The sequence below is a fragment of the Cebidichthys violaceus genome, unplaced genomic scaffold, assembly GCF_023349555.1.
Source record: "Cebidichthys violaceus isolate CVI_PGR_0920_01 unplaced genomic scaffold, fCebVio1.0.p SCAF_36, whole genome shotgun sequence".
NCBI lineage: Eukaryota > Metazoa > Chordata > Actinopteri > Perciformes > Stichaeidae > Cebidichthys > Cebidichthys violaceus.
In genome coordinates, this window is record NW_027176550.1 from 843,306 (window position 1) to 869,942 (window position 26,637).

The window sequence follows — 26,637 nt, forward strand, 5'->3', positions numbered from 1 at the left end:
ACATGATGATTACATCAATATTGACTTCTCGTTTCACTTGGGGAACAGCGCTATAGACTGTACATTAGAGGTGTATGTTTCAGAAATGGAGGTTGCCGCCTTAACAGTGCTCTCCCAGCTGGATGATCACTGTTTGTTGTCCACTCACGCTCAGCCAGTGTGGGCTTTTGCAGTCTTTATATTTCGTCGTTCAGGATTAGGTGGATTACATAACATAAGAATTATTTTTCGTAGGTACAGCTACAAACGCTGGATGAGACCAGCGTGCTTCAGGAGACTGAGCCTCAGCTTTTGTGTCTTTGCGTCTCCATGTCTGAATTGTGTCCTTGTGTTTTTGCCTCTTTGAGTGGCAGCAGACATTTACGAGGCGAATAGCTCAAAAGGTAAATATGTAATATATAATATTTACACAGAAACTCATATTTAAGAAGAACCATTTATTTTCCAGCTTTCAATGACACCGTGACAAAATCCAAATGTCATTTACTTTTTATCCAAATATATAAAAATACATTTGAACATACAAAATAAATTGGTAACATGTCGTAGAGCTCACTGGTAGCCCCGCGCACTATATCCCCCATAAGATTGGACTGGACGTGGTTTGATGGTTTTAAGGATCTTGATTCGATCGGGATCCCAGACACAATCCTCCTCCAAACCGCTCTTCACCATTCCACAGTTGGGTGGCACCCAGGCGGTGTCAAACACCTCACCGTATCTGGAGTCATGCCAGGTCTTCTGACGTGGGTGGCCTTGATAATCGATGCAAATCACTTTCCCCACATTGACCTGAACCTTAATGACAATCTTGTCAGACTGAGGATGACGTTTAGGATAGGCGCTAGCTTTCTGCAGGTCACTGCTGAGGTAGACGCCGCGGCCGAGCATCCCGTCTTCAGACTGGTTAAAACCGCAGGCCTGGATGGATTGAGCATTCCTGCTGGTGGTGCCGTGGTACATGACGTACTTTCTATTATTAACTGGCGCAGAAAGGTCCAGTGGATACACCCCATAGGGCAGCTGAAAGTCGTCTTCAGCCCACTCGTACTGCATGTTGGCGTCAGTATCTCTGTAGGAAAGAGGATTATTAGGCTTCAGAAGGATTCCATTAGAAAAAACTAAACAGCACTGCAAATGAAACTGAAAAGGTGTGCAGCCTAGCTGCGTAACCGATACCCCCTCCCAGTGTGAGTGAAGCGCTGGAAGACGGCTTGTTCAATAACCTCTGACCTGGGTAACGAACGCACCCCCCAAAATATACACGCAAGACCGTCTTAGCCTGCTTAAGGGGGCAAAAGCCAGGATAACTTAATAAGCCCAGCCACTGTCGTAACACTTATTTCAGGCTAAAAAGTCGGCCTTATCAACGGATTTAGGTGTGTGTGCAATAGGTGTAGGAGGACTGGAAGTACTCCAGGATGGACCCGCTCTAAAGGGCCGCCACTGGGGGAGGAACCCTGTGTGGTTGGGAACCTCGCTATGAAGGGCAGGTTGTTCCCTCAGAATGATGCTCATATGTTTGACTTGTCATCAAGCGCCACCATCAGATCAACATGTTAATGTGTGTTATACTTTGGTTTGTGACCAAATACCTGCATTACTAATGAGTTGTGTTTACTGATAATAAGCTAATGTTAGCATGCTAAAATGCTAACATTAGAATGTTAATAGAGTGCTGCAGGTATGAGTCCTAAAACACACGGAAATGAGTCAACATTTTTGCCCTTCCTGTTTCCTCGTCTCAAAGTCTCAAAGTGTTTCCTGAATGTGGTTTTGGGTAGACTTTTGATATAAGGTGTGAACGTTTTAATATTTTCATCTGGTAGCATACAATCTTACAGATGTTGTTACATGGGTGTAAACAGAGTGAGACACTTATTACATACTCTTTTACACTCTTGCTAGCAGCAGGGGTTTTTGTGACAGAACCCGACCTGATTTCAGTGTCAATGTAGACCCCTTAATGTCTGTTGGTCAACACATAACAATAGTCTGTTTCCTCATAGCCAGTAATTCTGGTGAAAGACGTCAAACTGTTGCTGAAACTCTATCCCTTCGCCATTTGGATTTTAACCCTGGCACAACTTTTTTTTTGGGACATTACTTTAAAAATTAGCTGTAAAGCAACAAAAAACACTTAATTTTCAGGCAATAAGAAAAAAAGAAAACTGTCATGAACAGCTTGAAAAGATAAACGTAGGTGTTGCTTTCATTGGGGCCAAAAGCCGTGACATTCAAATGAAGTGGAGACTTGAAACCGTCAAGTGAAGTCAAATCTATTTATACGAGTCAATACCAGAGATCCAGAGGCTTTAGAATCGGTACAGTACACCCTCTATTGTGAGACAGCTGGTTAGGAAAAACTCCCCAAAAACAAAAGGAGCTTTTATCAGTCAGGAAGTTCACAGCTGAGTCACACACATTCACATTCCACCAAAGGTTTAACAGCTTTCCATCACCCTAACTAACGTTATCTCCTCGATCATGCAGTGTTGATATTCACTGTAAAAATGCACTTTTTGGCTAAAACAAAAGACAAGGCGTGTGTTCACGTACCTCTCTCTCTATGTTCCTCCAAGAGTGCAGGATGTGAGTTCACTGTGATTTTTGTAGAAGCACCCACCGAGGCGATTTGAGCAGGAAATAGTTCATCTAGCACTTTCGTTTCTCCCTTTTTTTCTCTGTTTTACGACTTTTGTGTGGGTGTGGTCAACCCAGTGGTGGTTGTTTGGGGTTCTGTCCAACCAGTGAGATGGAGATGTTTTATCTGTAGATATGAGCGTGGAAGTTATGGGACTTTCCCAGTCGTCTCTTTTAGTCACAGATGTTTTTACTGCTGCAAGAAAGAAAAACAAAATCATCACTTTGCCCAGATGCTCATGTACAGTGATGAGCGGCATAACAGTGGAGATAATTAATCAAAGACATCACACGTCATTTTGTGGTAGTTGATTTCTTTTTGTGGAAAAAACATTTAATAAATCACATAAATTGATAAAGTTCTAATAAGCAATACATTCCAGTCTTCAAATGTATCACATATATATCAAACAGTGGGGGAAGAAGTATTCAGATCCTTTACTGCAGTAAAAGTACAAAAATGTATTCATACCAAAAAACCTCTGAGATGTAGTACAATATTTACCTCTGAGATGTGTGGTGGAAATGAATCTATTTAACCTCCCGGTGAGAAATAACCGTGATGAGAAAACTCTTAAAATATTTATTGAAATAGAGCTCTCTCCCCACAGATGGTTCGGAGGTCTAACAACGAAGTAGTAGTTTATATTATACGCGCATTATCTCGTCACACTCCTCCTCCTCTGCCTGCCGAGGCATCCACCAAGGCCAAGGTCCCAGCCTTGTTGTTGTCTTCATGGGCAGAGAAAATACCTTCGATATGATAACATTTATTATTTGGGGTTGGATGAGTTTGAATGGCCTCGTCTGCATATATTCAGGTTTAATCGATGCAAGTTACATCTAAAAGAACAACATGATAAATTGCCACAACAAGATGTAGTACAGTAAAAAGTACAATATGTACCTCTGAGATGTAGTAGAGTAAAAAGCAGAAAGTAGCAGAAAATGGAAATATTCAAGTAAAGTACAAGTACCATGAGTTTGTACAATACTTGTACATCGTGGTATCAATCACTCAGCAGTGTTGGTCCAACTGATGTGAGATACAATGAAATTATATATAATGATGATTTAATATGAAACAAAACCCCTTTATTTGATCTGAGGAGATGTGGCCTCTCCATGTCTTAGCCATGTAGATAACACACACACACACACACACACACACACACACACACACACACACACACACACACACACACACACACACACACACTATGAATCTTGCTCTGCTCCATCACTGCTCACCTTCTAATACACTTTGGTAGAGAACATTTCATTGTGCTGTATAATGTTCTACTGTGACTATCTTATTTTGCTTTATTCAATGTTTGAGAAACCTTTATGTGATTTCTGCTGAAACCTCCTTCTCCAGGAAGGGAGTGCTGCAGGAATGTCTAGATTAGATTAGTCGTAAACCTAAACTGTCGTGAGTGTTGTTGTTTAGAATGAATCAGTCGTAGATCTTTGATGTAGGGAGTGCGGATATCACAGAGTGTTTAGTTTAGAGGTAGTAAACCACAGGATCTACAGATTAGGAACTGTAGTCAATGTTTTATTACAGGTACTATTGTGAAATGTAGAAACAAACCAGATGAGAAACACACCTTCCCCCTGCTCTCTTGATGCTCTGACCCTTTAAAAGATATGCTCAAACTGCACACAGGTCACTCTCTCCATCCCACATTTCCACCACATTAGTTTGATTTCATGCATATTGAAACAGAAACAGAAATCTAATTGAATGAACATCTAAAAATAGATTAGATTCTTTCCCCTCTTTCTTTCCTCCTCTCTCCATCTTCCTACAGACGTCTTGGATCTGGATCTTTGTCCTTCAGGACACTCAGACTTAATGTGTCCTTTTACAGTTCGTCCACTCTCTGGCCTCCATGGTGACGAGGTCACGTGGATCACACATTATCTATGTGATGCAGATGTTTAGGAGAAGAGGGTTCAAAGGTTAGAGGGTGCTGAACACATTTTAAAGCTCCTTCAGGAAAAGGTGTGATTTGTGATGGTGAGTTATTTTTGAAAAACACATTTCTTAGGGTTTCAAAGGTGCTTTGTGTGATTAGTCAGAGCATATCTGTTGCCTCCACACGGCTCTCAACATGGTGACGCCTGAGCCCGCAGCCTGCAGCCAACGTGCTAACAGCGCAAACAAATTGAAACAGTGCTGACAAAGCTAACAGTAGGCGTTTTCAAACTGGACAAACTTTTTCATAGCTCTAAGAACCTCCATTATTTTTACATCCACACCTCAAGAAATAGGAATTATCGTAATTCTTAGAACACCGTTTAGAGGGATTTTTTTAAGCTCTTATTTCAGAGTAGGTACTTTCCCAGGACCATGATTGACGTATGTGTTCAGAGAGTGGTTGCAGCACCAGCCACCACCATTTATAAAAAACGATAACACAAACACGAACAACAGCTTGTAACGAAAACAATGGACAACAAAACCTACCTACAAATGGACCAACAGTGAAGTCCAGAAGTTAACTTGTTCATGAATACACACTCACTGTGTCAAAGAACAATTTAGAGCTGCTGCTTAGCGAGCTAACCCTGTAATGTTAGAACACAGGCTAACCCAATCACATTAGCATAAAGGCTAACCCTGTAATGTCAGCAGAAGAGTCAATAACTATTACGTTAGTGAACGTATACGTATACCTAGTAACTTTAGCAAAAGGTTAACCCAGTAACATTAGCACAAAGGCTAACCAAGTGGACTAAAGGCTAACCTAATAACGTTACCACATGCTAACCCAGTAACGTTAGCACAAAGGTTAACCAAGTGGACTAAAGACTAACCCAGTGGACTAAAGGCTAACCCACGTTAGCACAATGGTTAACCCAGTAACATTAGCACAATGGATAACCCAGTAATGTTAGCACAATGGCTAACCCAGTAACGTTAGCACAATGGCTAACCCAGTAATGTTAGCACATGCTAACCCAGTAACGTTAGCACATGCTAACCCAGTAACGTTAGAACATGCTAACCCAGTAACGTTAAAACATGCTAACCCAGTAACGTTAGCACATGCTAACCCAGTAACGTTAGAACATGCTAACCCAGTAACGTTAGAACATGCTAACCCAGTAACGTTAGAACATGCTAACCCAGTAACGTTAAAACATGCTAACCCAGTAACGTTAGCACAATGGTTAACCCAGTTACTGTTACGTTAGCGAACATTATTCACCTTTTAAGGACATGCATGTGTTTTAGAGCTGCAATTATGCTAAACAGTTGAGGGTAAATTTACTATCTTTGAAGGAATTAACCAATTAAACAGAGGTATTTGATGACAACACCTTCTGCTACCTTTACTGTAGCACACTGACATTTTCCTTTTTTTTATGTAATATAGTGCAAACAATTAATCTAGGTTATAATCATCAAATCTATCAGTAATAAAAATGTTGCTGGTATGTGTTTCACACAGATCCAACAACATGTTGTGGTTTTACAGGGGATTATGTGCTGGACTATTTCTTAGACTGCAAAATGTTGAAATAATTCTTTAAATGATTCATCTCACTGCAGGGAGTCAAAAGAAGGAGGGAGGCGGCCTGTTTACCCTCCTGATGAGCGTGGAGGTGATAGCACCTGTGCAGGGTGCTGCTATCTCTGTCTCAGTGTGATCAGGTGATCCTTCGTGGGGACTTCTGACTTTGGATGTCTCAAAATAAAAAACATACTCATCACACTCTTCAACACAACCACACAGAAACTCATATTTAACAAGAACCATTTATTTTCCAGGTTTCAATGACAACATGACAAAATGCAAATGTCATTTACTTTTTATCCAAATATATAAAAATACATTTGAACATACAAAAATAAATTGGTAACATGTCGTAGAGCTCACCGATAGCCCCATGCACCACCACATCCCCCATATGATTGGACTGGACGTGGATTGATGGTTTTAAGGATCTTGATTCGTTTGGGATCCCAGACACAATCCTCCTCCAAACCGCTCTTCACCATTCCACAGTTGGGTGGCACCCAGGCGGTGTCAAACACCTCACCGTATCTGGAGTCATGCCAGGTCTTCTGACGTGGGTGGCCTTGACGATTGATGGCGATCACCTCCCCGACGTTGACCTGAACCTTAATGACAACCTTGTCAGACTCCGGGTGATCAATGGGATAGCGGCTAGCTTTCTGCAGGTCTCTGCTGAGGTAGACGCCGCGGCCGAGCATCCCGCCTGCAGACTGTTGAAAACCGTTTTTCAGGATTAATTGAGCCGTCGCCTTGGTGGTGCCGTGGTACATGACGTACGTTCTACCCCTAAGTGGCTCAGAGAGGCCCAGTGGATACACCCCCTCGGGCAGCTCAAAGTCATCTTCAGCCCACTGGTACTGCATGTTGGTGTCAGGATCCCTGTAGGAAAGAGCACGATTAGACTTCAGAAGGATTCCATAAGAAGAAACATCAGCAACAAAGGAATGAAACCAGAGAATTAAGAAGTAAGTCAACAACACATTTCAAGGTCTGGATGTGTTTAGCCTAGCTTAGCACAAACACAAACTGTTATCCTGTCAAAGTGAAACGAGAGGTCACAAGAACACAAACAATGAACCAGGTTCAACCACTTTTGTCAGCTTTATTGTGTCGGTGGACCGGCACCATCGAAATGAATAAAGTGGCTGCATTATTTTAGCTTTGAGCTAAATGCTAACATGCTCATAATGAAAATGCTATTGATTAACATGCATAATGTCCACTATGTTCAGCATCTTGTTTGCACCAAACACAAAGTGCTTCTCCTCTTTTTGCTCTTTGATAAACACATCCATGATCCCCTCAGGATGAATTCATAACTTTGGTGACTTTTCATTTTATGATCAGACACACCTGCAGAACTAATGACAGCTTCAGCTGCTAACATGCTAAACTGCCATGTTGTAGGGTGGGTCCCTGTTGTAGGGTGGGTCCCTCATGGTAAACATTAGAGCGTGTCCCTGCTAAACATCAGTACATGAACATCATAGTGAGCATGTTCAGCTCAAAGCACAGCTGTGACTCGGTGCAGCCTCACAGAGACGAAACCTGCTACTGTTGCTTTAAATGATTCTACTGGGACCAAAAGTCTTCATCATCATAAATTAGTTTGAAGGGACTTTACTTAACCACACCCTCTGATCAGACCTCCACTCAGAAGAAGAAAAACTCAACAAAACCCCTTCAAATGGTTTACTATAAAGTAGCCAATGTATAAAGACTACTCTTATATTTACTATATTTCTACGGAGAGTTCTGTTGATTATTATTCAAATAATTATTATGATAGTTTAAAGCTAACAAACTAAACTAGGATTAAACAACAGATCATAAGGAGCATTTATTTTGACCTCCATCAGACTAAATCACTTCATCTCCTCATATTGATAATATTTACCATAAAAAACTAAAGTGTGTGTTCACGTACCTCTTTCTCTGCGTTCCTCCAGCAGTGCAGGTGTGAGTTCACTCTGCTTTATATAAGCACCTTGGGAGGAAACGTGCGTCCATCTTTCACTTTTGTTTCACCTGTTGCACTGCTTTTTGACTTTCGTTGTGACTTTCGTATGTGTTCACATAGGCGTGGTCAACACAGCGGTGGTGTTGGGTTTCTACACTGCCTGGCCAAAAAAAAAGTCTCCACCTGGATCATCAGGCCTAGTGCCTACTGTACAAGCCTGTGGGGGCAGTGCTATGATCTGGGGTTGCTGCAGTTGGTCAGGTCTAGGTTCAGCAACAGTATGTGCTCAAAGAATGAGGTCAGCTGACTACCTGAATATACTGAATGACCAGATTATTCCATCAATGGATTTTTTCTTCCCTGATGGCACAGGCATATTCCAAGATGACAATGCCAGGATTCATCGGGCTCAAATAGTGAAAGAGTGGTTCAGGGAGCGTGAGACATCATGTTCACACGTGGATTGGCCACCACAGAGTCCAGACCTTCACCCCACTGAGAATCTTTGGGATGTGCTGGAGAAGGCTTTGCGCAGCGGTCAGACTCTACCGTCATCAATACAAGATCTTGGTGAGAAATTAATGCAACACTGGATGGAAATAAATCTTGTGACATTGCAGAAGCTTATCGAAACAACGCCACAGCGAATGCGTGCCGTAATCAAAGCTAAAGGCGGTCCAACGAAATATTAGAGTGTGTGACCTTTTTTTTTTGGTGGCGACTTTTTTTTTGGCCAGGCAGTGTATCTTGCCAGACAGGAGCACAGGGATCAGGGATTTTAGGGCCTTAGTTGTCTCCAGATGTGAGCGTGGGAGTTTCCAGGTCTCCAAAACAGTGAGGACAACTAATTTAACGACATCGACATCAAGAGGAAACAGGTTTGATTCCTGGGAAGCCGGTCACATCTACTTCTGGCCTTCTGGGAGGAACCTGGCATCACCTGCAGCCTCGCTCGCTGCTCAAACATGAGTCAGCAACGAGTCTGGAAGGGTTTCCCTGTTCTGGTGACTCATCCAGCATTACAGCTTATTACCAAAGTGTGTGCACAGATGCAGTAATAACACACTTATTTGCACGGATGACACAGTTTTCTCCGGCTCTGAGTGTAAAAAAAAATACCTCCTGGGTCTCCACCAGCGTGGTGTTGGCTCCCAGAGAGGAGAAGCTCTGCTCCTGGAGGAGGAGGAGGAGGAGGAGGAGGAGACGCTGCCAGGAGCTGAGCTCTCCTCCTCCCTCCGGAGCTCCGACTGCAGGTCCAAGGCTGCAGGTGAAGCCGGACCTGGGTCTGTCCACGGTGGACCGGTCTCTGCTGGAGTCTGAGTTGAAGGAGTTTCTGGTGAACCTGCATGATTTCATCTGATTTCACCAGAATCCGATTGTATTGTTAGTGTTACAATACAATAACATACAAAGCAAAATGTTACAAATATTGGTGCATTATTGATCAGTTCTACATGTACTTGAGTGAAAGTATCCTTGTTGTTGCCATGAGCGGATTATGAGACAACAGGTCTCTGGACACAGACAGCAACTGTCCTACAGAGGAGCAACACACACAGACTTTATGGGTGTTCAGCCTCTTTTTGTTGTTGTCTTATGTCTCTTTGTGGTCGTTACGTATTTCTCTGCAGTTTTGTGTCTCTTTATAGTTGTTTTGTGTCTCTTCATAGTTGTTTTGTGTCTCCTTGTAGTTGCTTTGTGTCTCCTTAGTTGTTTTTGTATCTCTATGTAGCTGATTTGTATCTCTTCATGATTGTTTGGCCCTTTCTATATTCATTGTGAGTCTCTTTGCAGCTGTTTTGCATCTCTTTGCAGTTGTTTTGTGTCACTTTGAGGTTGTTTTGCCCCTTTTCATTCATTTTAAACACATACTCATCTGAGCAAGCAGCAACGAGACATTCTGACACTTTTAATTCAATGTTTAAAGTTTGCTAACTCATCTGTTGCCACCATGTCTACGCATATTTCTGATGGAGTCGGCTGTGAAAGGATCTGTTAGATCACAGCCAAGGGACATACAAATTTGCATAAAGGTTAACCAAGTATCATTAGCATAATGGCTAACTAAGTCACATTAGCACAAAGGCTTACCCAGTTGCCGAAAAGCTAATCCAGTAACTTTAGCACAAAGGTTAACCCAGTAACATTAGGAAAATGGCTAACACAGTAATGTTAGAACATGCTAACCCAGTAACGTTAAAACATGCTAACCCAGTAACGTTAAAACATGCTAACCCAGTAACGTTAAAACATGCTAACCCAGTAACGTTAGCACAAAGGTTATCCCAGTTACTGTTACGTTAGCGAATATTATTAGCCTTTTAAGGACATGCATGTGTTTTAGAGCTGCAATGATGCCAAACATTTGAGGGTAAATTTATTATCTTTGCCAGATTAACCAATTAAACACCTGACAACACCTTCTGCTACCTTTACTGTAGCACACTGACATTTTCCTTTTTTTTAATGTAATATAGTGCAAACAATTAATCTAGGTTATAATCATCAAATCTATCAGTATTAAAAATGTTGCTGGTATGTGTTTCACACATATCCATCGACATGTTGTGGTTTTACAGGGGATTATGTGCTGGACTATTTCTTAGACTGCAAAATGTTGAAATAATTCTTTAAATGATTCATCTCACTGCAGGGAGTCAAAAGAAGGAGGGAGGCGGCCTGATTACCCTCCTGATGAGCGTGGAGGTGATAGCACCTGTGCAGGGTGCTGCTATCTCTGTCTCAGTGTGATCAGGTGATCCTTCGTGGGGACTTCTGACTTTGGATGTCTCAAAATAAAAAACATACTCATCACACTCTTCAACACAACCACACAGAAACTCATATTTAACAAGAACCATTTATTTTCCAGGTTTCAATGACAACATGACAAAATGCAAATGTCATTTACTTTTTATCCAAATATATAAAAATACATTTGAACATACAAAAATAAATTGGTAAAATGTCGTAGAGCTCAATGGTAGCCCCGTGCACCACCACATCCCCCATAAGATTGGACTGGACGTGGATTGATGGTTTTAAGGATCTTGATTCGATTGGGATCCCAGACACAATCCTCCTCCAAACCGCTCGGCACCATTCCACAGTTGGGTGGCACCCAGGCGGTGTCAAACACCTCACCGTATCTGGGGTCATGCCAGGTCTTCTGACGTGGGTGGTATTGACGATTGATGGCGATCACTTTCCCCACATTGACCTGAACCTTAATGACAACCTTGTCAGACTCCGGGTGATCAATGGGATAGCGGCTAGCTTTCTGCAGGTCTCTGCTGAGGTAGACGCCGCGGCCGAGCATCCCGTCTGCAGACTGTTGAAAACCGTTTTTCAGGATTAATTGAGCCGTCGCCTTGGTGGTGCCGTGGTACATGACGTACGTTCTACCCCTAAGTGGCTCAGAGAGGCCCAGTGGATACACCCCCTCGGGCAGCTCAAAGTCATCTTCAGCCCACTGGTACTGCATGTTGGTGTCAGGATCCCTGTAGGAAAGAGCACGATTAGACTTCAGAAGGATTCCATAAGAAGAAACATCAGCAACAAAGGAATGAAACCAGAGAATTAAGAAGTAAGTCAACAACACATTTCAAGGTCTGGATGTGTTTAGCCTAGCTTAGCACAAACACAAACTGTTATCCTGTCAAAGTGAAACGAGAGGTCACAAGAACACAAACAATGAACCAGGTTCAACCACTTTTGTCAGCTTTATTGTGTCGGTGGACCGGCACCATCGAAATGAATAAAGTGGCTGCATTATTTTAGCTTTGAGCTAAATGCTAACATGCTCATAATGAAAATGCTATTGATTAACATGCATAATGTCCACTATGTTCAGCATCTTGTTTGCACCAAACACAAAGTGCTTCTCCTCTTTTTGCTCTTTGATAAACACATCCATGATCCCCTCAGGATGAATTCATAACTTTGGTGACTTTTCATTTTATGATCAGACACACCTGCAGAACTAATGACAGCTTCAGCTGCTAACATGCTAAACTGCCATGTTGTAGGGTGGGTCCCTGTTGTAGGGTGGGTCCCTCATGGTAAACATTAGAGCGTGTCCCTGCTAAACATCAGTACATGAACGTCATAGTGAGCATGTTCAGCTCAAAGCACAGCTGTGACTCGGTGCAGCCTCACAGAGACAAAACCTGCTACTGTTGCTTTAAATGATTCTACTGGGACCAAAAGTCTTCATCATCATAAATTAGTTTGAAGGGACTTTACTTAACCACACCCTCTGATCAGACCTCCACTCAGAAGAAGAAAAACTCAACAAAACCCCTTCAAATGGTTTACTATAAAGTAGCCAATGTATAAAGACTACTCTTATATTTACTATATTTCTACGGAGAGTTCTGTTGATTATTATTCAAATAATTATTATGATAGTTTAAAGCTAACAAACTAAACTAGGATTAAACAACAGATCATAAGGAGCATTTATTTTGGCCTCCATCAGACTAAATCACTTCATCTCCTCATATTGATAATATTTACCATAAAAAACTAAAGTGTGTGTTCACGTACCTCTCTCTCTGCGTTCCTCCAGCAGTGCAGGCTGTGAGTTCACTCTGCTTTATATAAGCACCTTGGGAGGAAACGTGCGTCCATCTTTCACTTTCGTTTCATTTGTTTAACTGTTTTATGACTTTCGTTGTGACTTTCGTATGTGTTCACATAGGCATGGTCAACACAGCGGTGGTGTTGGGTTTCTATCCTGCCAGACAGCAGCACAAGGATCAGGGATTTTAGGGCCTTAGTTGTCTCCAGATGTGAGCGTGGGAGTTTCCAGGTCTCCAAAACAGTGAGGACAACTAATTTAACGACATCGACATCAAGAGGAAACAGGTTTGATTCCTGGGAAGCCGGTCACATCTACTTCTGGCCTTCTGGGAGGAACCTGGCATCACCTGCAGCCTCGCTCGCTGCTCAAACATGAGTCAGCAACGAGTCTGGAAGGGTTTCCCTGTTCTGGTGACTCATCCAGCATTACAGCTTATTACCAAAGTGTGTGCACAGATGCAGTAATAACACACTTATTTGCACGGATGACACAGTTTTCTCCGGCTCTGAGTGTAAAAAAAAATACCTCCTGGGTCTCCACCAGCGTGGTGTTGGCTCCCAGAGAGGAGAAGCTCTGCTCCTGGAGGAGGAGGAGGAGGAGGAGACGCTGCCAGGAGCTGAGCTCTCCTCCTCCCTCCGGAGCTCCGACTGCAGGTCCAAGGCTGCAGGTGAAGCCGGACCTGGGTCTGTCCACGGTGGACCGGTCTCTGCTGGAGTCTGAGTTGAAGGAGTTTCTGGTGAACCTGCATGATTTCATCTGATTTCACCAGAATCCGATTGTATTGTTAGTGTTACAATACAATAACATACAAAGCAAAATGTTACAAATATTGGTGCATTATTGATCAGTTCTACATGTACTTGAGTGAAAGTATCCTTGTTGTTGCCATGAGCGGATTATGAGACAACAGGTCTCTGGACACAGACAGCAACTGTCCTACAGAGGAGCAACACACACAGACTTTATGGGTGTTCAGCCTCTTTTTGTTGTTGTCTTATGTCTCTTTGTAGTCGTTAGGTATTTCTCTGCAGTTTTGTGTCTCTTTATAGTTGTTTTGTGTCTCCTTGTAGTTGCTTTGTGTCTCCTTAGTTGTTTTTGTATCTCTATGTAGCTGATTTGTATCTCTTCATGATTGTTTGGCCCTTTCTATATTCATTGTGAGTCTCTTTGCAGCTGTTTTGCATCTCTTTGCAGTTGTTTTGTGTCACTTTGAGGTTGTTTTGCCCCTTTTCATTCATTTTAAACACATACTCATCTGAGCAAGCAGCAACGAGACATTCTGACACTTTTAATTCAATGTTTAAAGTTTGCTAACTCATCTGTTGCCACCATGTCTACGCATATTTCTGATGGAGTCGGCTGTGAAAGGATCTGTTAGATCACAGCCAAGGGACATACAAATTTGCATAAAGGTTAACCAAGTATCATTAGCATAATGGCTAACTAAGTCACATTAGCACAAAGGCTTACCCAGTTGCCGAAAAGCTAATCCAGTAACTTTAGCACAAAGGTTAACCCAGTAACATTAGGAAAATGGCTAACACAGTAATGTTAGAACATGCTAACCCAGTAACGTTAAAACATGCTAACCCAGTAACGTTAAAACATGCTAACCCAGTAATGTTAGCACAAAGGTTATCCCAGTTACTGTTACATTAGCGAACATTATTAGCCTTTTAAGGACATGCATGTGTTTTAGAGCTGCAATGATGCCAAACATTTGAGGGTAAATTTATTATCTTTGAAGGAATTAACCAATTAAACACCTGACAACACCTTCTGCTACCTTTACTGTAGCACACTGACATTTTCCTTCTTTTTTATGTAATATAGTGCAAACAATTAATCAAGGTCATAATCATCAAATCTATCAGTATTAAAAATGTTGCTGGTATGTGTTTCACACATATCCATCAACATGTTGTGGTTTTACAGGGGATTATGTGCTGGACTATTTCTTAGACTGCAAAATGTTGAAATAATTCTTTAAATGATTCATCTCACTGCAGGGAGTCAAAAGAAGGAGGGAGGCGGCCTGTTTACCCTCCTGATGAGCGTGGAGGTGATAGCACCTGTGCAGGGTGCTGCTATCTCTGTCTCAGTGTGATCAGGTGATCCTTCGTGGGGACTTCTGACTTTGGATGTCTCAAAATAAAAAACATACTCATCACACTCTTCAACACAACCACACAGAAACTCATATTTAACAAGAACCATTTATTTTCCAGGTTTCAATGACAACATGACAAAATGCAAATGTCATTTACTTTTTATCCAAATATATAAAAATACATTTGAACATACAAAAATAAATTGGTAACATGTCGTAGAGCTCAATGGTAGCCCCGTGCACCACCACATCCACAAGAAGATTGGACTGGACGTGGAATGATGGTCTTAAGGATCTTGATTCGATTGGGATCCCAGACACAATCCTCCTCCAAACCGCTCGGCACCATTCCACAGTTGGGTGGCACCCAGGCGGTGTCAAACACCTCACCGTATCTGGGGTCATGCCAGGTCTTCTGACGTGGGTGGTATTGACGATTGATGGCGATCACTTTCCCCACATTGACCTGAACCTTAATGACAACCTTGTCAGACTCCGGGTGATCAATGGGATAGCGGCTAGCTTTCTGCAGGTCTCTGCTGAGGTAGACGCCGCGGCCGAGCATCCCGCCTGCAGACTGTTGAAAACCGTTTTTCAGGATTAATTGAGCCGTCGCCTTGGTGGTGCCGTGGTACATGACGTACTTTCTACCCCTAAGTGGCTCAGAGAGGCCCAGTGGATACACCCCCTCGGGCAGCTCAAAGTCATCTTCAGCCCACTGGTACTGCATGTTGGTGTCAGGATCCCTGTAGGAAAGAGCACGATTAGACTTCAGAAGGATTCCATAAGAAGAAACATCAGCAACAAAGGAATGAAACCAGAGAATTAAGAAGTAAGTCAACAACACATTTCAAGGTCTGGATGTGTTTAGCCTAGCTTAGCACAAACACAAACTGTTATCCTGTCAAAGTGAAACGAGAGGTCACAAGAACACAAACAATGAACCAGGTTCAACCACTTTTGTCAGCTTTATTGTGTTGGTGGACCGGCACCATCGAAATGAATAAAGTGGCTGCATTATTTTAGCTAAATGCTAACATGCTCATAATGAAAATGCTATTGATTAACATGCATAATGTCCACTATGTTCAGCATCTTGTTTGCACCAAACACAAAGTGCTTCTCCTCTTTTTGCTCTTTGATAAACACATCCATGATCCCCTCAGGATGAATTCATAACTTTGGTGACTTTTCATTTTATGATCAGACACACCTGCAGAACTAATGACAGCTTCAGCTGCTAACATGCTAAACTGCCATGTTGTAGGGTGGGTCCCTGTTGTAGGGTGGGTCCCTCATGGTAAACATTAGAGCGTGTCCCTGCTAAACATCAGTACATGAACGTCATAGTGAGCATGTTCAGCTCAAAGCACAGCTGTGACTCGGTGCAGCCTCACAGAGACGAAACCTGCTACTGTTGCTTTAAATGATTCTACTGGGACCAAAAGTCTTCATCATCATAAATTAGTTTGAAGGGACTTTACTTAACCACACCCTCTGATCAGACCTCCACTCAGAAGAAGAAAAACTCAACAAAACCCCTTCAAATGGTTTACTATAAAGTAGCCAATGTATAAAGACTACTCTTATATTTACTATATTTCTACGGAGAGTTCTGTTGATTATTATTAAAATAATTATTATAATAGTTTAAAGCTAACAAACTAAACTAGGATTAAACAACAGATCATAAGGAGCATTTATTTTGACCTCCATCAGACTAAATCACTTCATCTCCTCATATTGATAATATTTACCATAAAAAACTAAAGTGTGTGTTCACGTACCTCTCTCTCTGCGTTCCTCCAGCAGTGCAGGCTGTGAGTTCACTCTGCTTTATATAAGCACCTTGGGAGGAAACGTGCGTCCATCTTTCACTTTCGTTTCATTTGTTTAACTGTTTTATGACTTTCGTTGTGACTTTCGTATGTGTTCACATAGGCATGGTCAACACAGCGGTGGTGTTGGGTTTCTATCCTGCCAGACAGCAGCACAGGGATCAGGGATTTTAGGGCCTTAGTTGTCTCCAGATGTGAGCGTGGGAGTTTCCAGGTCTCCAAAACAGTGAGGACAACTAATTTAACGACATCGACATCAAGAGGAAACAGGTTTGATTCCTGGGAAGCCGGTCACATCTACTTCTGGCCTTCTGGGAGGAACCTGGCATCACCTGCAGCCTCGCTCGCTGCTCAAACATGAGTCAGCAACGAGTCTGGAAGGGTTTCCCTGTTCTGGTGACTCATCCAGCATTACAGCTTATTACCAAAGTGTGTGCACAGATGCAGTAATAACACACTTATTTGCACGGATGACACAGTTTTCTCCGGCTCTGAGTGTAAAAAAAAATACCTCCTGGGTCTCCACCAGCGTGGTGTTGGCTCCCAGAGAGGAGAAGCTCTGCTCCTGGAGGAGGAGGAGGAGGAGGAGACGCTGCCAGGAGCTGAGCTCTCCTCCTCCCTCCGGAGCTCCGACTGCAGGTCCAAGGCTGCAGGTGAAGCCGGACCTGGGTCTGTCCACGGTGGACCGGTCTCTGCTGGAGTCTGAGTTGAAGGAGTTTCTGGTGAACCTGCATGATTTCATCTGATTTCACCAGAATCCGATTGTATTGTTAGTGTTACAATACAATAACATACAAAGCAAAATGTTACAAATATTGGTGCATTATTGATCAGTTCTACATGTACTTGAGTGAAAGTATCCTTGTTGTTGCCATGAGCGGATTATGAGACAACAGGTCTCTGGACACAGACAGCAACTGTCCTACAGAGGAGCAACACACACAGACTTTATGGGTGTTCAGCCTCTTTTTGTTGTTGTCTTATGTCTCTTTGTAGTCGTTAGGTATTTCTCTGCAGTTTTGTGTCTCTTTATAGTTGTTTTGTGTCTCCTTGTAGTTGCTTTGTGTCTCCTTAGTTGTTTTTGTATCTCTATGTAGCTGATTTGTATCTCTTCATGATTGTTTGGCCCTTTCTATATTCATTGTGAGTCTCTTTGCAGCTGTTTTGCATCTCTTTGCAGTTGTTTTGTGTCACTTTGAGGTTGTTTTGCCCCTTTTCATTCATTTTAAACACATACTCATCTGAGCAAGCAGCAACGAGACATTCTGACACTTTTAATTCAATGTTTAAAGTTTGCTAACTCATCTGTTGCCACCATGTCTACGCATATTTCTGATGGAGTCGGCTGTGAAAGGATCTGTTAGATCACAGCCAAGGGACATACAAATTTGCATAAAGGTTAACCAAGTATCATTAGCATAATGGCTAACTAAGTCACATTAGCACAAAGGCTTACCCAGTTGCCGAAAAGCTAATCCAGTAACTTTAGCACAAAGGTTAACCCAGTAACATTAGGAAAATGGCTAACACAGTAATGTTAGAACATGCTAACCCAGTAACGTTAAAACATGCTAACCCAGTAACGTTAAAACATGCTAACCCAGTAACGTTAAAACATGCTAACCCAGTAATGTTAGCACAAAGGTTATCCCAGTTACTGTTACATTAGCGAACATTATTAGCCTTTTAAGGACATGCATGTGTTTTAGAGCTGCAATGATGCCAAACATTTGAGGGTAAATTTATTATCTTTGAAGGAATTAACCAATTAAACACCTGACAACACCTTCTGCTACCTTTACTGTAGCACACTGACATTTTCCTTCTTTTTTATGTAATATAGTGCAAACAATTAATCAAGGTCATAATCATCAAATCTATCAGTATTAAAAATGTTGCTGGTATGTGTTTCACACATATCCATCAACATGTTGTGGTTTTACAGGGGATTATGTGCTGGACTATTTCTTAGACTGCAAAATGTTGAAATAATTCTTTAAATGATTCATCTCACTGCAGGGAGTCAAAAGAAGGAGGGAGGCGGCCTGTTTACCCTCCTGATGAGCGTGGAGGTGATAGCACCTGTGCAGGGTGCTGCTATCTCTGTCTCAGTGTGATCAGGTGATCCTTCGTGGGGACTTCTGACTTTGGATGTCTCAAAATAAAAAACATACTCATCACACTCTTCAACACAACCACACAGAAACTCATATTTAACAAGAACCATTTATTTTCCAGGTTTCAATGACAACATGACAAAATGCAAATGTCATTTACTTTTTATCCAAATATATAAAAATACATTTGAACATACAAAAATAAATTGGTAACATGTCGTAGAGCTCAATGGTAGCCCCATGCACCACCACATCCACAAGAAGATTGGACTGGACGTGGAATGATGGTCTTAAGGATCTTGATTCGATTGGGATCCCAGACACAATCCTCCTCCAAACCGCTCGGCACCATTCCACAGTTGGGTGGCACCCAGGCGGTGTCAAACACCTCACCGTATCTGGGGTCATGCCAGGTCTTCTGACGTGGGTGGTATTGACGATTGATGGCGATCACTTTCCCCACATTGACCTGAACCTTAATGACAACCTTGTCAGACTCCGGGTGATCAATGGGATAGCGGCTAGCTTTCTGCAGGTCTCTGCTGAGGTAGACGCCGCGGCCGAGCATCCCGCCTGCAGACTGTTGAAAACCGTTTTTCAGGATTAATTGAGCCGTCGCCTTGGTGGTGCCGTGGTACATGACGTACTTTCTACCCCTAAGTGGCTCAGAGAGGCCCAGTGGATACACCCCCTCGGGCAGCTCAAAGTCATCTTCAGCCCACTGGTACTGCATGTTGGTGTCAGGATCCCTGTAGGAAAGAGCACGATTAGACTTCAGAAGGATTCCATAAGAAGAAACATCAGCAACAAAGGAATGAAACCAGAGAATTAAGAAGTAAGTCAACAACACATTTCAAGGTCTGGATGTGTTTAGCCTAGCTTAGCACAAACACAAACTGTTATCCTGTCAAAGTGAAACGAGAGGTCACAAGAACACAAACAATGAACCAGGTTCAACCACTTTTGTCAGCTTTATTGTGTTGGTGGACCGGCACCATCGAAATGAATAAAGTGGCTGCATTATTTTAGCTAAATGCTAACATGCTCATAATGAAAATGCTATTGATTAACATGCATAATGTCCACTATGTTCAGCATCTTGTTTGCACCAAACACAAAGTGCTTCTCCTCTTTTTGCTCTTTGATAAACACATCCATGATCCCCTCAGGATGAATTCATAACTTTGGTGACTTTTCATTTTATGATCAGACACACCTGCAGAACTAATGACAGCTTCAGCTGCTAACATGCTAAACTGCCATGTTGTAGGGTGGGTCCCTGTTGTAGGGTGGGTCCCTCATGGTAAACATTAGAGCGTGTCCCTGCTAAACATCAGTACATGAACGTCATAGTGAGCATGTTCAGCTCAAAGCACAGCTGTGACTCGGTGCAGCCTCACAGAGACGAAACCTGCTACTGTTGCTTTAAATGATTCTACTGGGACCAAAAGTCTTCATCATCATAAATTAGTTTGAAGGGACTTTACTTAACCACACCCTCTGATCAGACCTCCACTCAGAAGAAGAAAAACTCAACAAAACCCCTTCAAATGGTTTACTATAAAGTAGCCAATGTATAAAGACTACTCTTATATTTACTATATTTCTACGGAGAGTTCTGTTGATTATTATTAAAATAATTATTATAATAGTTTAAAGCTAACAAACTAAACTAGGATTAAACAACAGATCATAAGGAGCATTTATTTTGACCTCCATCAGACTAAATCACTTCATCTCCTCATATTGATAATATTTACCATAAAAAACTAAAGTGTGTGTTCACGTACCTCTCTCTCTGCGTTCCTCCAGCAGTGCAGGCTGTGAGTTCACTCTGCTTTATATAAGCACCTTGGGAGGAAACGTGCGTCCATCTTTCACTTTCGTTTCATTTGTTTAACTGTTTTATGACTTTCGTTGTGACTTTCGTATGTGTTCACATAGGCATGGTCAACACAGCGGTGGTGTTGGGTTTCTATCCTGCCAGACAGCAGCACAGGGATCAGGGATTTTAGGGCCTTAGTTGTCTCCAGATGTGAGCGTGGGAGTTTCCAGGTCTCCAAAACAGTGAGGACAACTAATTTAACGACATCAACAGGAAACAGGGAAGCCGGTCACTGAAATCCACACAGGAAGGCCCAATCCTAATCTCCACAGTCACAGGTTTAGTTCTGACCTACCGTCAGATCGTCGAGTGTTTGAGTCTCTCTCAGACATTTTAATTCCTTTATGAACACTTTCTGTAAGTCTGCATTTCTGCTGCACACTGATGAAAGGAACCTGGCATCACCTGCAGCCTCGCTCGCTGCTCAAACATGAGTCAGCAACGAGTCTGGAAGGGTTTCCCTGTTCTGGTGACTCATCCAGCATTACAGCTTATTACCAAAGTGTGTGCACAGATGCAGTAATAACACACTTATTTGCACGGATGACACAGTTTTCTCCGTCTCTGAGTGTAAAATAAAACACGGGCTGTTGATCAGCTGTGACTCACCCAGAAACAAACACGAGGATGAGCAAGAGATGAACAACTCATCATTTCACTTCCGCTCCAAGTTGTTTAGAAGTCACGCTCTAATTTTGCGTTAAAAGCTGTCGTGTCACTGAGCGCCAGAGTCCCTTTAGAAAACCTCTCATTCTACTGCAGCAGGGTCTGACAGTCTGCCCCTCGCAGTCCTGGTTCTGGTTCTCCCGTGCCTCCCTTCCCTCCAGTGGGTCCAGCAATACGTCCTGGGTCTCCAGCAGAGAGGAGAAGCTCTGCTCCTGGAGGAGGAGGAGGAGGAGGAGGAGGAGGAGACGCTGCTGCTGCCGGGAGCTGAGCTCTCCTCCTCCCTCCGGAGATCCGACTGCAGGTCCAAGACTGCGGGTGAAGCCGGGTCTGGATCTGTCCATGGTGGACCGGTCTCTGCTGGAGGATCTGGGTCTGTCCACGGTGGACCAGGTCTCTGCTGGAGTCTGAGCTGGAGGAGTTTCTGGTGAACCTGAATGAGTTCATCTGATTTCACCAGAATCCGACCCGGTGGCTCCGATGACATCATTAAGAATAACTCTATAGAAACAGACCATCTTCTCTCTGATGGTCTCTGTACTGATGGAGGTCTGATAGAGGATCAGGACTACACTGAGACTGCTTGTGTCCCGTGTGAAACCAACATTATCACCATTAACTTATTAGTCACGTAACTTTCCTTTACTTACTTTAGTAACATCATTTCTGTAGATATTTTAGAACAAACCGATATCATAGTATCTCTTCAAACAGCCACAAAGACGGTTATTAAGGGATGATGGAGTCACACACACACACACACACACACACACACACACACACACACACACACACACACAACTTTACTTCGAGGATGCCTGAACATGTTAATATGACGACAGTAAATATAAAAACAGAACGGTTGATCACACAGTTTTCCCTCCGCTGCATTAACTGATGAATAAAGTTGTTACTAAAAAGGTCAAATGTGAAGCATCATGAGTCATCAGTGATGAACCTTCTCCATTCTTTGCATTGCTGCTTTCTTTTAGTGACGTTAACTTTGTTATTTGGTGTCTTTCGTTCTTGTCTTTCAGGGAGAAGTTTTCACTGATTACTGTTAAATGTTGTATTGTTACTGTTAGTGTTACAATACAATAACATACAAAGCAAAATGTTACAAATATTGGTGCATTATTGATCAGTTCTACATGTACTTGAGTGAAAGTATCCTTGTTGTTGCCATGAGCGGATTATGAGACAACAGGTCTCTGGACACAGACAGCAACTGTCCTACAGAGGAGCAACACACACAGACTTTATGGGTGTTCAGCCTCTTTTTGTTGTTGTCTTATGTCTCTTTGTAGTCGTTATATATCTCTCTGCAGTTTTGTGTCTTTTTTTGGTCAGTTTGTCTCTTTGTAGTTGTTTTGTGTCTCTATTTTGTTGCTTTGTGTATCCTTGTAGTTGCCTCGGGTATCTATGTATTTGCTTTGCATCTCTTTATAGTTGCTTTGGATCTCTATACAGTTGCTTTGTGTCTCTTTGTAGTTGTTTTGTGTCTCCTTGTAGTTACTTTGTGTCTCTTTATAGTTGTGTTGTGTCTCTGTGTGGGGTTGTTTCTTTATGTGGTAGTTCTGTGTCTTTGTAGTTGTTTTTTTTAAGTTGCTTTGTGTCTCCTTGTAGTTACTTTGTGTCTCTTTGTAGTTGTGTTGTGTCTCTGTGTGGGGTTGTTTCTTCATGTGGTAGTTTTGTCTCTTTGTAGTTGTTTTGTGTCTCTTTGAAGTTGCTTTGTGTCTCCTTGTAGTTACTTTGTGTCTCTTTGTAGTTGTGTTGTGTCTCTGTGTAGGGCTGTTTCTTTATGTGGTAGTTTTGTGTCTCTTTGTAGTTGTGTGTCTCCTTGTAGTTACTTTGTGTCTCTTTGTAGTTGTTTTGTGTCACTTTGAGGTTGTTTTGCCCCTTTTCATAAATTTTAAACACATACTCATCTGAGCAAGCAGCAACGAGACATTCTGACACTTTTAATTCAATGTTTAAAGTTTGCTAACTCGTCTGTTGCCACCATGTCTACGCATATTTTTGATATAGTTGGCTGTGAAAGGGTCTATTAGGTCACAGCCAACGGACATGAAGAATTTGCAGTAAGAAAGGTTAAAAAAGGTGATATCGGCACATTTGAAAGCTTTTATTTACACGCCACCATATTTACAGAACAGTCACTTCTCAGTCGCGTGGCTCTTCATGTGAAGCCTCACGTATGTCTTTCGGTGGAAGCCTTTACCGCAGATCTCGCAGCGGTGTGGTTTCTCTCCGGTGTGCGTGCTGCTATGCTGCTTCAGCGTGGAGCGGTCGCTGAAGCAGCGGCCGCATGTGTTGCACAGGTAGGGTTTCTCTCCCGTGTGGGTCCTGATGTGTCGCATCATGTTGTGTCGGCAGTTGAAGCATTTGCCGCACTCGCTGCAGAGAAACGGCTTCTCCCCCGTGTGGATCCTCATGTGCATCTCCAGGTTCCCCTGACTGTCGAAACACTTTCCACACACTTCGCAGACCTTCCCGTTCTTGTGAGTTTTCAGGTGAAGCTTTAACTTTTCCTCGGAGTCAAAATGCGTCCCGCACACGCCGCAGAGGTCCGTGGCGTGACTCTTGGCGTGGTTCACCAGAGACACCATGGAGTGAAACATTTTCCCGCACACTTCACATATGGTCCGAGTCTGATGCTTTTTTGGTGACGACGTCGTCGTCTTCTCCTCCGCGTCGTTGACGTTTTCGTTTGCAGACGTGTTGTTCGGGTCACGGTTCCTCGTGTGCGCGTGGAGCAGCAGGTGGCGTTTCATGGTGGAGTAGTCGTTGAAGCATTTGCCGCAGACGGTGCAAGGATACGGCTTCTCCCCCGTGTGTATCCGGATGTGTCGCATCATGTTGTGGCGACAGTTGAAGGATTTCCCACATTGGCTGCAGTTGAACGGCTTCTCCCCCGTGTGGACTCTCATGTGCGTCTCCAAAGAGCTCGAGGCCCCGAAACATTTACCGCAAACGCCGCAGACCTCAGCTTTCACGTGCGTCTGCAGGTGAACCCGGAAGCCCTCCTCGGTCTCCAAGCGTTCCCCGCACACGCCGCAGACGTCCTTCGGGTGAGCCTCCATGTGGTTCACCAGAGAGACGCTGGCGTGAAAGGCCTTCCCGCAGACTTTACAGCGGATTTGCGATTTCGCTTTTTTAGTCGGGTGCAGTTTTTGAGCCGTCGGTAAACGAGGCTCCTTCCTCTTCGTCCAGCCGCGGTCGCTGTCGTCGCTCTGCGACCCCACGCTGCCCCCCCACTCCTCGCCGCTGTCGGCTGCAGAGCAGCTGTAGGACGCTCCGTCATCGTCCTCCACCTTCGTCTGGTCCTGCTCAGCTGAAGTGCTCGGCAGAGGATCTCCTTCTCCTTTAGAGCTCTGACAACCGGACGGAGGCTGGTCCAGCTCGTTCTTCACGTATGGAGGAGTGAAGATGAACCTGATGGTGTCGTTCTCCTCCTCCTGGAGCTCCTCCTCCTGGAGCCCCTCCTCCTCCTCCCGACTCTTCTCCATTTGTGGAGGTTCCTGGTCGTCCTGATCCGGACCGGAGCTCCAGTCCTGATCACAGTGGTCCTGCTGCTGCCGGTCGGAGAGGAAGTCCTCGTCCCAGACGGAGAGAGCCAGCTGTGGTTGGTCTACTGGAAGAAAGAACAGAGGAAGAAACTTTAATTTAAGAGAATATCATTTTAGATCTAGATACAGCTGTTGATCTTCACCCAAAGCTAACGCTTATCTTAAATATGTTTACATCGCCCTCTTACTTTTTCTATTAGTCATCATTACAGTTTCCTAAAACCTAGAGGCTCTTCTTTGAATTCTGATTTTATTGCCTTAAACTTGAGACATATATTTACTTATTTTTTTAATTTTTTTCACGTTGGTGAAGCACTACTTTTGGAGCACATCACATTATGTGTCACTACTCATATTACTTGTTTACGTAACAAATAAAGTGCTGAATGCTCCTTAAATGGATCACAGTTTGTCTGAGCAACAGACCAGAACCCAAACATTCAGTTTGTAACACAAGACAAAGAAAAGCAGCAAATCCTCAAAATATTTGCATATTCTCTTGTAAAGTTAAAATCAAAATAGTTTCTGATCAATTTTCTGTCGATCAACAATCGGAGTTGTTTCAGCTTCGACCTCCAACACCAGAAAGAATGAAAACACAATACAGCGGCATAAACCAGAATTAATTTATTAATCATTTTGATCACAATCCAACCAAATACTATATATTTTATTAACTCCAGACTAAACTACAAATACATAAACAAAGGGGTTTGACATCAGATATTATAATGTCAAATAACAGAAGCTACTTCAGTTGTTTGTGATCTTTCCAACATTAAACATGAAATCTTGTCTCTAAATTAAGATAAAACAACTTTTTGAAACAACTCGAAATAAAAGCTTTGGACATAAAGTATCTGTGCTCACAAATATATTACAACGATTTATGAAACATGAGCAACATCATCTAGCAACGAAATGTCACATTTATTTGAGGTAACATCTAATATAATATATCTAATTCACCAGCAAACATGAAGTCATAATAAATAGTTTTCTCCTAATCATTGGGCTTTAATCACCACTCATCACTTCATGCTCGGGTTAGAAACCATAGAAGTGTATTTCTGTCTAAGTCTAGAGCTGCTTGGTGTTTTACTTGTATGCCGAATGTAAAAGTAGACCTGCTCAATCAACCACATATCTTTCATCATCGCCTATCATGTGCAAACATTTGCAGAAAAACGAGCAAAAGTTGAATTTTTCGATTTTTCAACGCAGTTTGGCGCCTTTGACGTTCTTTCCATTCTGCAGGTATCACCTGACACCGGGAGGGCCTGGTAGCGAACCTGACATAATGAATGCACGCTAATAACTCACAGACCTGAGAGTTTGTTTATCTTTATGTCAGGTTGTAATATCGTCTGCAGGACTCGGCGCTGCCGGAGGACCTCCTCCTCGTAGCTCGCGATGGTCTTTTTAACCGCCTCGAAGATCTCCTCTGCGGCCGCAGACAGCCGCTCGTTCACGAGCACTCTGAGCAGCTGGACGCCGGACATGATGACGGAGCCCCGGCTGCGCTTCAGAGGCCGGACCGGACCGAGCCTCGGTGGGTTTGTTGTGAAAACAAGCAGCTCGACGCGTAACGTTTTGACTGTCGTCAAGGTAGAGCGTGTTCAGCAGCTGGCACGAAACACTTCCGGTTAGAGGTTATTCTTGTCAAAATAAAAGCTTTATTTTAAGAACGTTTTTGTTCTCTTTTCGAATAAAACATGATTAATATTAAAGAGTATT

The 26,637-nt window shown here is 42.9% G+C and overlaps 2 protein-coding genes across 2 annotated transcripts; both read right to left on the reverse strand.

The window, feature by feature from the left end:
* Positions 1-422: 422 nt before the first annotated feature.
* Positions 423-20,674, reverse strand: gig2e (grass carp reovirus (GCRV)-induced gene 2e). The gene is made up of 9 exons (XM_068725603.1): positions 20,574-20,674; positions 19,055-19,532; positions 18,477-18,488; positions 15,053-15,516; positions 12,682-12,771; positions 11,161-11,633; positions 10,914-10,922; positions 8,317-8,337; positions 423-983 (listed from the first exon to the last, which is right to left on the reverse strand). The coding sequence occupies exons 2-9, from the start codon at positions 19,514-19,516 to the stop codon at positions 553-555; spliced, it is 1,962 nt and encodes a 653-aa protein (XP_068581704.1). The 5' UTR covers positions 19,517-19,532; positions 20,574-20,674; the 3' UTR covers positions 423-552.
* Positions 20,675-23,471: 2,797 nt separating this feature from the next.
* Positions 23,472-26,498, reverse strand: LOC137884057 (zinc finger protein 491-like). Its single transcript, XM_068725716.1, has 2 exons — positions 26,228-26,498; positions 23,472-24,965 (listed from the first exon to the last, which is right to left on the reverse strand). Exons 1-2 carry the CDS (start codon positions 26,400-26,402, stop codon positions 23,488-23,490), a joined length of 1,653 nt encoding a protein of 550 aa, XP_068581817.1. The 5' UTR covers positions 26,403-26,498; the 3' UTR covers positions 23,472-23,487.
* Positions 26,499-26,637: the final 139 nt, after the last annotated feature.

Bases quoted from the DNA above. Each gene is read 5' to 3' on its own strand.
- LOC137884057 (XM_068725716.1), bottom strand. From the start codon at position 26,402: ATGTCCGGCGTCCAGCTGCTCAGAGTGCTCGTGAACGAGCGGCTGTCT. The intron at 24,966-26,227 runs GTCTGTGAGTTA...TCTTTCTTCCAG, and splicing joins AAAGATAAACAAACTCTCAG to TAGACCAACCACAGCTGGCT.
- gig2e (XM_068725603.1), bottom strand. From the start codon at position 19,516: ATGCAGTACCAGTGGGCTGAAGATGACTTTGAGCTGCCCGAGGGGGTG. The intron at 11,634-12,681 runs GTACGTGAACAC...TCTTTCCTACAG, and splicing joins GGAGGAACGCAGAGAGAGAG to GGATCCTGACACCAACATGC. The intron at 984-8,316 runs GTGGAGACTTTT...TTTCTGCGCCAG, and splicing joins CACTAGGCCTGATGATCCAG to TTAATAATAGAAAGTACGTC.